This window comes from Ylistrum balloti, unplaced genomic scaffold (genome assembly GCF_031769215.1).
Source record: "Ylistrum balloti isolate Yb309-2 unplaced genomic scaffold, AGI_CSIRO_Ybal_v1 Utg369702, whole genome shotgun sequence".
In the NCBI taxonomy this organism is placed as follows: domain Eukaryota; kingdom Metazoa; phylum Mollusca; class Bivalvia; order Pectinida; family Pectinidae; genus Ylistrum; species Ylistrum balloti.
In genome coordinates this window covers 701,634-715,176 of record NW_026781932.1, presented here as the reverse complement: position 1 = coordinate 715,176, position 13,543 = coordinate 701,634, and the positions used below count along the sequence as shown (strand labels likewise).

The window sequence follows — 13,543 nt, the reverse complement described above, 5'->3', positions numbered from 1 at the left end:
TGAAAGTAGAAAATCGTGCATGTTAGTGCTCTGTTACATTCTTTCCTTGTGTTTTTACACTATAGTCGGCGTGTTAGTTCGCTAAATGATGTGTTGTGTTGCTTGTTTGACGTTTCGGAATATTTCCCCCTACTTTCGTGACGCGTTATCGTGTGCCTTGAGGTTGAAATATATTTTCATTTAAATTTTACCTAAATAAGTTTACACTGTGGCATAAATATGTTAAACTTGTTTACTCACGCAATGATATGTATATTCAAGAATATATTTTATGTAAGAATCAGTATGTTGGTATGTATACGGGTCAACATTCTTTGGTATTCGTCTGTCGATGGTGGTGGGTATAGTGTGTGTTGGTATAGTGGTATGTCGTGTTCTATGCTGTTCTGACGTTATGATATACTTAATGCCTTTGATTGCATTGGTGTCACATATTTTCTTTTTGTAAGCTGTAACGCCGAGATGAATTTGTCCTATGCTTATTATATGCACTATATCCCATTTATTTTTCTTCAGAAATAAATATGGATACAGATTTCAGACAGAACAGTTTGGACGAAGGAGTCCAAACGGATATTTCAATGAAAGACCTCTACTTTAAAGACAGAATAGAATCACCCATGAATGTCCAACCCGACGCAGAAATGCCTTCGATATCGGGAATAGCATACATTGAGATGCAACCAACAGAAAATGATAAAGAAGAAACAAAGAAAGTTTTCTTTGTTGACAAAGTATTTCCCTTGATCCTGAATACTGCTTTGGAACATAAAAAGATATTACAACAGATATTATTCAGCCTTTTACTGTTGGTGTATCTAGCGTATGTTGTATACTCTCTGTTGTTCCGGTTCGGAGACGAGGGTTCCTGGAGACTTCTGATTTGTACAATATTACTACTGATGTACCTCGGCTGGAGGATTATCAAATCACTGTCTGTGTACCGATCATTTAGAAAAATTCTTGGAACGAAGAATCCTCCCAATGTGGTTACAGTAAAGAAGATTATAAGATGGCGAGTATTAGTATATCATCAAGGTGCATTTTTCCTTTTCTTATTTTTTTCATCAAGGTGCATTTTTTTTCTTTTCTTTTTCCCTTTCTTTAATGATAAAACGTGAATTTTTGACAAAGGAAATGAGTCCTTAAAAAATGTTTTTAACTTATTGTAGACATTTTTATTTTTAATGCCTAATTAAGCAGAGGGCAAGTGTGGATTCGCAAAGTTTCAACAGGGAAGTTCTCTTCTTATGGTATAATCAGTAACGATGAAATGACCTTTAGATAATTTCGTGTTACATATGGACTTCATGAAGTTTAATATTACATACATACTACAGTGTGGACAATTGAATTGAAGTTTCTCTTATATATAATGGAAAGACTGTTTTTGGTTCAAATTTTTAAGATTTTAACCCCCTGAATCAAAACGATTTTTTCTCGCGAATGTCATGTCATGGCCTGTATAGTTATCCCCTATTTGAGAGTATCAATTTTCCGCAGTTTAAGGTCATCATCGAAAAAAGCTTAACTCCTCGAAAAGATTCTTTACAGTGTCATTGTGTGATTTTATGTTTTTTTATTTTCTATCTATCCATGTCAAATTTACTGTTAACATATTTTATTTTGTCAAGGATGCTGTACTTTGTGGTACTTACTCTCATAGCAACATACATAGGACTCACGGTTGTACCAACTAATCCACGAAACCTCATCTCTCTCGGCGGAATCTTCGTCCTTGTCTTCATCCTACTCCTCGTGTCCAACAATAAGAAGAAGGTCAGTGAATAGATTACATGTGTTTTATTGTAGTTTTCCTGGTACATGTTTATTATAATGACAATAAATTTTATACATTTTATCGTTTACTACAAATTGACATAACAAGCGGAAGTTATATTTGCTCAACATTGTTCACATTTTAATGTCATGTGTAGAGCAGATTACACAAGATATCATATTAACAAAGAACAAATTATAGGAGACTGAGAACTGTTCCTTGCATGATTGTATTTGCCTTTTAGTACAAACGTATGTTGCAGAAGAAAATACCAAAAACATATTGATTTACATGTGTGTCTGTCATAGCAAATCAAAATGTTGTTATTACAGATTAATTGGCACACTGTATTCTGGGGTCTTTCCCTCCAGTTCGGTTTCGCCCTGGTCGTCCTGCGGACAGAGTGGGGTCGTAGTGCTGTGCGCTGGGTAGCAGACAGATTATGGGAATTCGTTGAATTCTCCGACAAGGGATCGAGTTTCCTGTTTAGCGAAAATTACAAAACGTTTAAGGTCATATTCAGGGTCAGTTGAAAGTTAGCAGGTGTTATTGGTTTGAAATACATGTATATGTCTTTGTGGTTTATAAATATAGTTATCAGTTCACAATTCTACAATAGAAATATTGTAAATTGTCCAGATACATGTACAAATTAATCTCAGCGTATTAAGGAAAATATTTAATGAGAAATGAATCAAGTCATATCAAACCCTCTCGCTGGCCCGAATAGAAACGTTCGAGGCTTATCAATTACCTTCCAGCGTCGACCGGACAAAAAGGTGAAACGAATGTTTCTGAGCCTAAATAAAAACCAAACAATGTACAATAAATAATATATTGATAACTTGATGTTTCATTATAGGTTGTACCTTCTGCGATCGTGTTCTGTGCCGCCATGTCTGTTTTGTCCTATCTCGGCATCTTGGATTTTATCGTCTCAAACATTGGCGGTTTCCTTGGTTACTGCCTACAAACCAATCCTGTAGAATCAATCAACGCTGCCACGAATATATTTCTGAGCGGTGTAGGTATAATAATTTGCGCTAAACAATACAATCAGATATATGGCAGTTTTCAAGTATAACAGTTTCTCTATGAAGGGTTAATCGACATTTCCCACATGTTTCCCCGCGAAACCTCATTTTAAGATCCGAGGTGCATGGTTTCGACGCTCCATACACCTGAGTTAAAGGTATCATGTATGTTGTTTAGTTAGGTACCACAAGCAAATATAAGGAGGGCCTACCTCAAAATGACAGTAGCTGTTCAAGGGCGATTAACTCAAACAGATAACCTTCTCCCATACGGTCCTGTATTCTTCTACAATCTCTATAATGCACGTATAATACTTGTGTATAGAGTATCTACTCTTATATGTGTCAGTATGCCATTGGCATTTATAAAAGTCTAACGAAAGTGATTGTTAATTGTATAATTTAACCGAATACCAGATTCACGAAAATAAACAGCTGCTTTGAAAATGATATATGTATTCTATTAACTGCATTCAGTTCATCATAGTATTTTGATATGTCACTTAAAAAATAATTTTACCATCATTATTTTCATTTGAAACAAGATGACCAAGAGTAAGTAGTAAGGAATATTATAGATGTAACTTTAACTACATCTAGGAAATCAAAGAGAGCATTGCACCCCTTTGTGTTGGGATATCACAAATGGGGGAAACGGAATGATTCGTTGTCCCTATATACATATCTGAATATCTTAAATGATATTTCTAAACATATTCGTGCTAATACAATGATTGTAAATATCGGGGATTCTTTGGTTGTGTTCATAACGATTTTTGCGAATTGGAGTTTCAAAAGATGAAAATAAAAAAAAAAGATATTTGTAGTAGACAATGATTTTCATATTATGCGTTTGAGAATTTTACGTGTAAACTGCATTTATCATTTCATCTATATAAGTTTATTCATAAAATAACAAATAAAAAACAAAAAAACAAAACGAAAAACAAAAACAAAAAACTATCCGTTGTTACAGGCAACTATTTTTGCATGTCTTTTATCATATTTGTTGTAGACAGAGTCTCTAGTGTTCGTCAAAGATTATATAGACACGTTATCGACGTCTCATATTTTCTGTATTTACACAAACGGAGTGTCGTCGATATTCGGAGTCCCTCTAATAGTGTTCACAAACTTTGGAGTAAGTACAAAGGACATATTTGGAATTTTTACAATGCACTTGATGAACAGCTGATATTGTATATTGTTTCAGTTGAAAATGAAAAAAAAAATATGTGACAGATTTCATGAAAAGGAAACCAATTGAGGATATTTTTATTTCATGATTGATAATTCAAGCAGATATTGTATAAAGCAAACATTTCTGTCAAGCTTGTTCCAGCCGTTCAAATTTATGATCTTTAGTAATACATCACAATGCAATCTGTAAGTTTATGGCGCCATATTATTATCTAGATATGACGTAACAAAAAGTTATATCAGGATCAGTAATATGCAAAAAAATATCACATGGATATATTTATGAAATAATAAGCTTATCATGTGATAAATCGTAATATGAAAACCATTCATACATGACATGAGGGCCAAGGTAACCAAATAGTATAGCTCGCAAAAAGTGCAACAAAAGCAACATATTCGTTCATTGTAAGATGACCTAGCGCACGTCAATGACATAAGTGACATGGAATCTGCTTTCAACAGGCCAGTAACACTCTTTAATAATGTTTTCGGATTTTCCATTGGATTATAAAATGTTAATTTTGCAATTGTTGCAATTCACTCATGTGTCTTTTTGTTCAATCTTTAAACACAATATGTCTGGTTCTCCTACATTTTCCAGATACCAATCGAATACCTTTTCACGGCTTCTATCATGTCAGCACCAGCATCCCTAGTTGTATCTAAGATGATGTATCCATCTGACGAGAACAAAGACGATGATGACGATAAAAGTGTGATTATTGGAACACAGAAGTAAGTCAGCGTCTACATCTTAGGTACTGTATAAACGATTATCTAAAACCATGGAAACAAGTCGGTAACTACCATTAATCACACTAATCTGTTGTTAGAGAGTTCAGAGCTAGTCACCAGAATATGCATATATATTTTACATTTTGGAACTATTCCTTGTTAAGCTAGCACAGAATATAAACTTTCACATGATTTTATTTCTTGTTGCTTTTTATTTGCTTATAAATACAATTTCAATAATCAATTATATTTGTTTGCAAGGAAAAACATCACGAGAATTACTAATGTAATTGTATTTGTCAACAGATTCAACAACATTTTTCTAGCATATTTATTTGTCGCATCAATCGTTAAGCCCACTACGTTTTAAAAGTATAGTACACTGACCGTTGTCCACCAGATCAATAGTGCAAGTATTACATATGACGACACATGAAAATATGCAATTTATTACTCAAATTAATGGTTATTTCAGTAGACCGAAGAGTTTGGTGGAAGCCCTGTCAACAGGGGGATTACAAGGCCTACAGCTTGTAAAGAAGGTCCTCATTAATCTTCTTATCTACATATCCCTTTTCGCCTTCGTCAATGAAACGATCACATGGTTTGGGAATAGAGCGGGAGTGGAGGAACTCACACTTGGGGTGAGCGTATAAGTGGGTACCATCGCTGAAGTTCTCATAAATATTCATTATGTAATAAATTTGCATATCTGATACTTAAATTATACCTATGTTCAGTATAACATTGATATATATATATATATATATAAGATAGAAATACAAGAAACATATTATTGCAAACTATGATTTAACCGATCGTTACACAGAGTTGTCGTTGCTTACACTCACTTACAAAAGTCAAGTGAGTGAAGGACTGACAACTCTGTTTATAGTGATGGTAAGATAAATATTTCATCGCGTCACAATTTGCGAAACATCTTCTAGAAATTCTCCCCGTTTTTTGTATCCAACATCCTTCAACCTTATCGCATGTGCTTACCTAATTGTATTTCAGAAAATGTGTTCTTATTGCTTTTGGCCGCTAGCCTTCATCATGGGAGTCGATTCTGTAGATTGTCTCAAAGTTGCGGAATTGATGGGCGTGCGCATCTTTGCAACGCTCTTCCTGAGTTACATACAATTGGCAAAATATTTTTCCAACAAAGAACAATACAACGAATACCTAGCATTATACAACTACACAGTACTGACGTCAAGTGGCGATATCTTCCTGCCGAACTGGAACACAACGTTAGAAAATGGAGTTTTGACAGTAAGGAAACTTCACTTACTTTCTCTTATTTTCAGAAAAAGGTCTTTTCAAAATTCGTAGACATGTAGTTTTAACAAAAATGATACAGGTTTACCGTAAATCACATGGTCACAATTCAAAATATGCATAAATATTTGACATTCTTTTGAAATACTAGTGCAGAACATCATGAAATTGATCAAACTGCGACAAGTTTTAGCATATTAATCGAATGTTGCGGTGACAAAAGGCAAAATATGAACTAAAGGAAAATGAAAACGGGACTCTTGAAACAGAGAAGGAGAATAGAATCGTGCGTTCCGTAAGAGAAAGCGTCTTCTGCTTCATCGACGACATTAGCAATGAAAATGTTGGCCGATTCAAGTAATGTCGCGTTCTCAAATGAGAGCAAGTAATTGAATCAAAAGCATACTCACGAGTATCAAACACGTCCGGCTTCCCATCGCACAAAGAAATAGATAATTTTTCAAAGAGAGCATTGTGATGACTGTAAAACGTCCCCCATAATCTTTAATCAACCTGCCTCTCTCGGAACGAGTTTGCCTGTAAGTTGCCGACATTTTGCACGAAAAATCGTGATATCGGAAGTAAACCTTAGAATATTTGATCAGCAGCGATGTGTTGGGAATGCAGGTATGTTTCTTTCTAGAAGTGGAAAATTCACAATTACAAAATTAAAATCATCACGCTTATCATTCAGCTTGGTGGAAAACTGCCCGTGTTGGTTTCGTTGCAGGAAACGATTGCGGTAAGCAGCTGATGAAGAAACCACTAATGAAGAAGGGTGAAACAGTTGCTTGTTGCAGTTTGAGGGAACATTTAGCTTTACTGTATCTAATTATTACTTTATCTTGTGTGTGGTTATATGATATGGTTTGCTATTTCAAGACCGATATCAAAGTCAGTTCTGTGTTTTGAGATCAGGAGACAGGCACAGTATAAAAATACATGTTGGTGATAATTTTCATCAAAGAATCTGTCTATCTAATGCCCACATCCGCTTCAGTGCTACAATAAATCGCGTAAAAAAGTACTTTCTCCTCATTCTTGACCAATGTGTGCCATGGCGCGTCAGTAGAAACAAATAGACACCATACTGTTTCTGAGCAATATATAAGCTTATCCAGTGTTACAAAGTCAATCACATAATGTTAATGAGTAGTCACAAAAGGAAAGCGTCGCTGAGATCATACAATAAACTCCAGTTTCTCATTCACTCCCATTTAAACTGAAACCGGTTTCAACTGGTATTCCGAGGTTGCGTAACTACCGGATACATGTTATATGGATGGTACTTGCTCATAAGTGACACATCCCAGAAATTGCAAGCAATGTTTTCCGGGTTACAAGATATATTACTGTGCATTATTTATTAACCGTTTTAATATAGCTGTTGTCGTTTAACAATAATTCTAATATCAAGGAATGGTAACGTGACCTATAATTTCTGATCATCTGCTACTTTCAGGACCGCTCAGAGTTGATCGCTACCTATGCCTTGTGTGGGTTCGCCAGTATTCCCTCTGTTGTGATGTCACTCGCCTCTTTTGCTGCTCTTGCCCCTGGGCGACAAAGTGAGCTATCTACCATGGCGATCAGAGGATTATTAGCTGGGACCTTGGCTAGTTACCTTACCGGATGTGTTACTGGTAGGTTTCAATTTAACTTACTCCTACTGTCTTCAAAGATTGATGAACCTGTTAAACATGAAATATAAATGTATTTTACAAAATAACGTTACATGCTTTAAGAACTCTGTGATATGCTTTTGTAAGCGTTTGTGTAAGCTACTTGTGCTAGTGTGCGGTCCATGCGATAGAGCGGAACTGAAAGCGACATTAAGTGCTATAATTTTAAAGCGCACGAAGGTCCCCAGCAGAACACCCTATCCGGTCACATTGTACTATTCATTCGTGACACTAACACAAAGCTGGGTTTTATGCGGAAAGGAGTAACTACCCCTTATATATCTTATCAAGAGGACTGGACCCAATGCTTCCTCAGAAGGATCACCGCTCAATTAAAGTAAAAATGTGAGGCAGTAAGGGTGTCATTCTAACCCCTTACGAATCAGGCCATATAGAGAAGATACCGTATCTCATTGCGTCCAAGCGGAATATAATCCTTAAGTGCAAAACCCACGTTATAATCACGTTGATATATTTAGTTTATCAAATTAGTGTTAAATGGTTAGGACGGATCATAGCTTTATCTAATGCAAATTACTTCAGGATTTAAAACTACGTATTTAACTCTAAAACATACTTTAAAAATTTCTTCACACAATTTTTACATGTATTTCGTTGTGTGATAAACTGACATATATCAAGCTTTCACTTTGCATTTGGTATTTCAGGATTACTGTTTGTCTGAGGGACGCTGCATATGATCCAGATCTTAGCAGTAGAGTATGCTGTACTGCAGCACAAATATAAACGACGTCTTTAGAAACAAATTTAGCAATTAATGCCCTTGGAAGTTTTGTTGAGAATTTAAGCCAAGCTCACTATCCCCACAACGTCTTAGCCTGCCGATAGCTATCGGTGTTAATAGTTTTCATTCCCTTAAGGGTTAAAAGGAAGATCCCAACCCGAGAGGAAAGATTATTAAATTGTCAAACACGAGTCTTGTTGAGCGTTTGATAGCTAAATGATAATTGAGATCTCCGTATCTCACCCTAAAGGGAGTGAATGGTTATTTTTCTCTTACCTTGTTTTCCTTGTCCGAATGAAGATAAAATGTATTGTGTATAAACAAAAAACACGTAGGAAAAGTGACGAGACCCGCCCCTCAGATACTTCAGGCATTGTGATTTAATCTTGCACAACATACAATTCTAGTGAACGTGCCAATGAAACGTCAAATAAAATTATACTCTTGATATTAGATATAGACGTATTTTTAATAAAACAAATTGTTTATTAAGATGAGTTTCAATCTTGCTGTATCACAGAAGTTTCATTTGTCAGTTTAACAAAAGGTTTCAGTAGCTGGGGTATGTATCTGGCCTCATAAATGAGAACTACTTCCGGGTCACATCAGTGACGTCACTTAAATTGTTTTCAGAGTGCGTAAAGAGCATGTGTAGATTGATGATTAATTAAGCATACACGAGGCTTTTTTTTTTTTTTTTTGAGGGTTTAGATCACTCTATCTCACCAACAAAGGATGGATGATTTATTTTAACCACCCTGCTGGCTTTAATTGTTACTCCTATATGTATTCGGTGTCCAAATGCTGCGCTCCGTAGACGTAGTTAAATTGTTGACGTGATGTCAGTGAACTGCTACTGTGACGCCATACCATTGCACTGACAGGAGCCTCCACCCGCCTCAACCCTAGAGTATGACAATGAAATCTCGCACCGTAAAAAAATTGATTTACCAGTCTAGGTCTAAGAGAAAATGATATCAAACATTTCACAGCGCATGGCACGTTACATATAAGGGGAATGACGTTTGACTAGCTGAAATCCAATATCAGCAAAGCTAGATGATTCGGTAGAGGTGTTTTTATGGAGCTCAAATGCAAAGATGCCATGGAATAAAAAAATATTTCCAAATTCATCAAGGGTTTCTTTCATTATTGAAATGAGGACTTAATTTTTCGACTTACAAATTGAATCTTCTGGAATTAATTTATAATTGAAGAAAATATTAGCTTTGAGGATGAAATCAACGTAACACGCTAATGGTTGACCTTTTCTACCGGAAAGAGTAAAAACACACTATCGACAACCAAATGAATAACACATATGTAACATAATATTTAATGTAACACAGTGGGTCATAATAGTTCATGTCGTAGGAATTGAGGCTTGCGACTTACAAGGTACATAGATGACTGACTCCCAATCCACACATTTATACATGTTTAGCCTATTTGATATATTCTTGCCGATAAAAAATAATGCTAAATTGCATGAAAGGATAAATATCATTTCAGATTCCCCAATCTATGTAAATCTACGATTACAGTAATTGGCTGACCAGGGACACCAGGCCCCACTTGTTTAAAACATCTCAACTTGAGATTTCCTCAAGTCGATGGTATAAAATTTTCAACAAGTCATCGGTTAGGATGTCCTGAAATTCCTTGAGGAATTTTCATACAAGATATTTTCAAGTAGATATTAGGCTTAAGTGAGAGTTTTAGGGGGCACGGACAACTCTACGGTCACGTGCAAAATGAAGGCGCGCAATGTAAAGTTAATAACTCGTGTAGTATGCACAGTTTCTGTTAATACCTGCGTGTTACACCTGGCTACATATATGTATATATACATTTATACCTACCTTGTGGTTCGGCTTGAGGACATATCTTATCATCATTCCATTGCTGAAAATATTCCTTATGTAAATAGCATTCAACTGGAAAATGGTGATGACACCGAGATATTGTAGATAAGCTTTCTCGGGACACCTAGTTCGGCCGCTTCGAGTGAAAATTATTTAAACTTTTTGTTTAAAGAAATAGTGATGTCTAAACTTGATTCGTATCAGCAACACATCAAGATGAAACATGGTTTAGACACTAAACAGGATGTTTCATAAAATTTATTCATGAAATCAAGTGCTAACGAAAATGTATATTTTGTAAAACCACGAAATTAGAGCCCCCAGGAAAAGATATGATTTCGCGGTGTACACTACGATGCAGGTAAAGAAAATAAAAAACAGTTCTTAAGTAAACGTCGCTGACACTCCAATAACTTTATCAAGATCTGACATAACCTTTGAACTTCACTTAGATGTTAACATCGATGTAACACCAGTTACCGTTTCGAGAAAAATTAAATTCTAAACACACTCCGCTTATGTCTTACCATTATTTATAACAATCTTTGTTTAAAACCGACTATCTGCTACAGAACTTTGGAACAGCAGCGAGTTCTATTTAACATATGTTTTGTCCCGGAAGCGGTAGATGGCGCCATTTTGGCGTCATTGACAATGCCAACAAGAAAAAGATTGTTCTAATAACAAATGATTAATGGATTACAGAATGTTTTCATTTACCTTTCGCATACAGGTATATCGTGTAACATTACAGTAACATAATTAACATGCCTTTTCATATTTAAAACCAGATTTATAAAGTATTTCTAAATGTCGCGCATTAATAAAAAAAATTAAAGAAGTGATATGACCGAGTACTTGATTGTCATGCGTAATATCGTTGAATGGAAACATTTGATTTGATTGGCTTCATACAGAGACTATATAGTGTAAGTGTAAATACAGATGTTGCATCACTTGTGTTTGTATAGAAGGACAATAAATATAATTTAATCCCTATCGTGATAGTGCCAAAACATCGTTTTCGAAAAGAAAAATAGATTTTAATAAACGTGCGTATCAAAAACTATGACCGATTTGTCATATGATACACAACGGCGTTCACACTTGACCACTAGTATGTAGTTTTATGTAGCTTATTGGCGACCGGTATTGACGGACACGATCTAGATATGGCCGGAGGGACAAAAGCATCTCACTGACCTGTCGGGCTGGAGACAGAAGGTGTATTGAGAGGCCTTGATGTACTAAATGATTGTTATTTATAAATACATGGGGCTCAAAGAAGGGTCTCACTTTTACGAAACAAGTTCCATAAATCTTATTTTTAAAACGTATGCACAGACAGAGCTTTTCAAATCTAGCTTAAAAGAGAAAGGACCCTAATAATGGGTCTCTGCATGTGATTCCATGATTTTTTAATTATTTGTTTTCAATAGATACAAATCCCCTTTTATGCCTTTTACACACAGAAACCAACCTGTTTACTTGTTAGAGGTACAAATGCTTTAAAGTATCATGTTTAGAACGATTTCTGTCTTCAGTTAGTTCTGTAAAGAGGAACCATCGGTTGGAGTGATCAACACGTTAACTAGGTAAGTGCTGTAAAGTAAAGCCGGGATAGAGCACGACAAATAGCGATATAGCTGGTGCAGCAGTGTGATATCTTGTTTTACAGATTTCAAAAATGTCGACGTTGTGATCCAACGTTCTATCAGCGGTTTTGTTATGCTTTTGTGAGGGAACGGAGTTTTGAATAACGGCGTCCGCAACGGACATCGAAATCAACATCTAGTTATCTGCGTTATCATCTCAGATGTCGAGGTTTCAATGATCATACTATTATAAATATGAATGAAAATTTGATAAATTGAACACCGTTAGTTTTGAGATCAGTGTTCAACATATTCGCAGCCATATCAAAATAATGTTAAAATAGCAACATAAACATGCAAGCTTGGAGAAAACGTTCGTCGAAACAATACGTCATCATCTTATTTACGTGTTGCCTTACACACTCTCAGGCAAAAATAAAAAAATAATTGAATGAAAATAAAACAGCAAAATCACATTTTCTAATTACAGGCTGAAAATGGTTTCTTAATAACAGCTCTGGAAGCTCGAAAAGCATTATTGGAAGTTTTGTTTTTTTATAATAGATAAAATGCAACCGGTTTTCGACAATGATAACTCGTGACGTGTGTTGATTATTTTTATCACCTCGTTCAAGAATTGAAAAAAGAAGATAGATTGAATGTGAGGCAAAAGGGAATAACGAAAGCTTTGTGCAAGAACTCAAAGAATAACATTACGCCCGTTTCGTTTGAATTCAAATGAAACATTCGGTGAAGTTCATTCAAAGGTTAATATAAGGAAAATTATGCTTTACCTATCCATTCTTTGTCAATACAAAATGTTCGGGATCCGTGTACATTACAATGAATCTAACAATGATAGGCACAGCTTGAAAATGCCCTGAGGTCGGATAGATAACATCCGCGTTACATCAACTACAACAAAAGACAGAACACTTTCATCACAAATGTACTGTTAGCTAGAGTATAACCAAATAACGAATCTAACACAATCTTAAATGTGATAATGTTGTTCATGTGTGCTTTGACGCTGTGGTATGTTGTCCATGTGTGTTTTGACGCCGTGGTATGTTGTCCATGTGTGTATTGACGCCGTGGTATGTTGTTCATGTATGTATTGACGCTGTGGTATGTTGTCAATGTGTGTATTGACGCCGTGGTATGCTGTCCTTGTGTGTATTGACGCTGTGGTATGTTGTCCATGTGTGTATTGACGCCGTGGTATGTTGTCCATGTGTGTATTGACGCCGTGGTATGTTGTCCATGTGTGTATTGATACTGTGGTATGTTGTCCATGTGTGTATTGACGCTGTGGTATGTTGTCCATGTGTGTATTGATGCTGTGGTATGTTGTCCATGTGTGTATTGATTCTGTGGTATGTTGTCCATGTGTGTATTGACGCCGTGGTATGTTGTCCATGTGTGTATTGACGATGTGGTATGTTGCCCATGTGTGTATTGACGATGTGGTATGTTGTCCATGTGTGTATTGACGCTGTGGTATGTTGTCCATGTGTGTATTGACGCCGTGGTATGTTGTTCATGTGTGTATTCACGCCGTGGTATGTTGTTCATGTGTGTATTGACGCTGTGGTATGTTGTTCATGTGTGTATTGACGCCGT

General features: G+C 35.9%; 1 protein-coding gene across 1 annotated transcript; it reads left to right on the top strand.

Annotated features, from left to right (window-relative positions):
* The first annotated feature begins 524 nt into the window (after positions 1–524).
* LOC132565230 (uncharacterized transporter HI_0519-like) lies at positions 525–8,400 on the top strand. Its single transcript, XM_060229866.1, has 10 exons — positions 525–1,015; positions 1,635–1,779; positions 2,113–2,304; positions 2,643–2,804; positions 3,830–3,955; positions 4,619–4,752; positions 5,228–5,396; positions 5,770–6,027; positions 7,496–7,676; positions 8,384–8,400. The coding sequence occupies exons 1-10, from the start codon at positions 525–527 to the stop codon at positions 8,398–8,400; spliced, it is 1,875 nt and encodes a 624-aa protein (XP_060085849.1).
* The last annotated feature ends 5,143 nt before the right edge of the window (positions 8,401–13,543 follow it).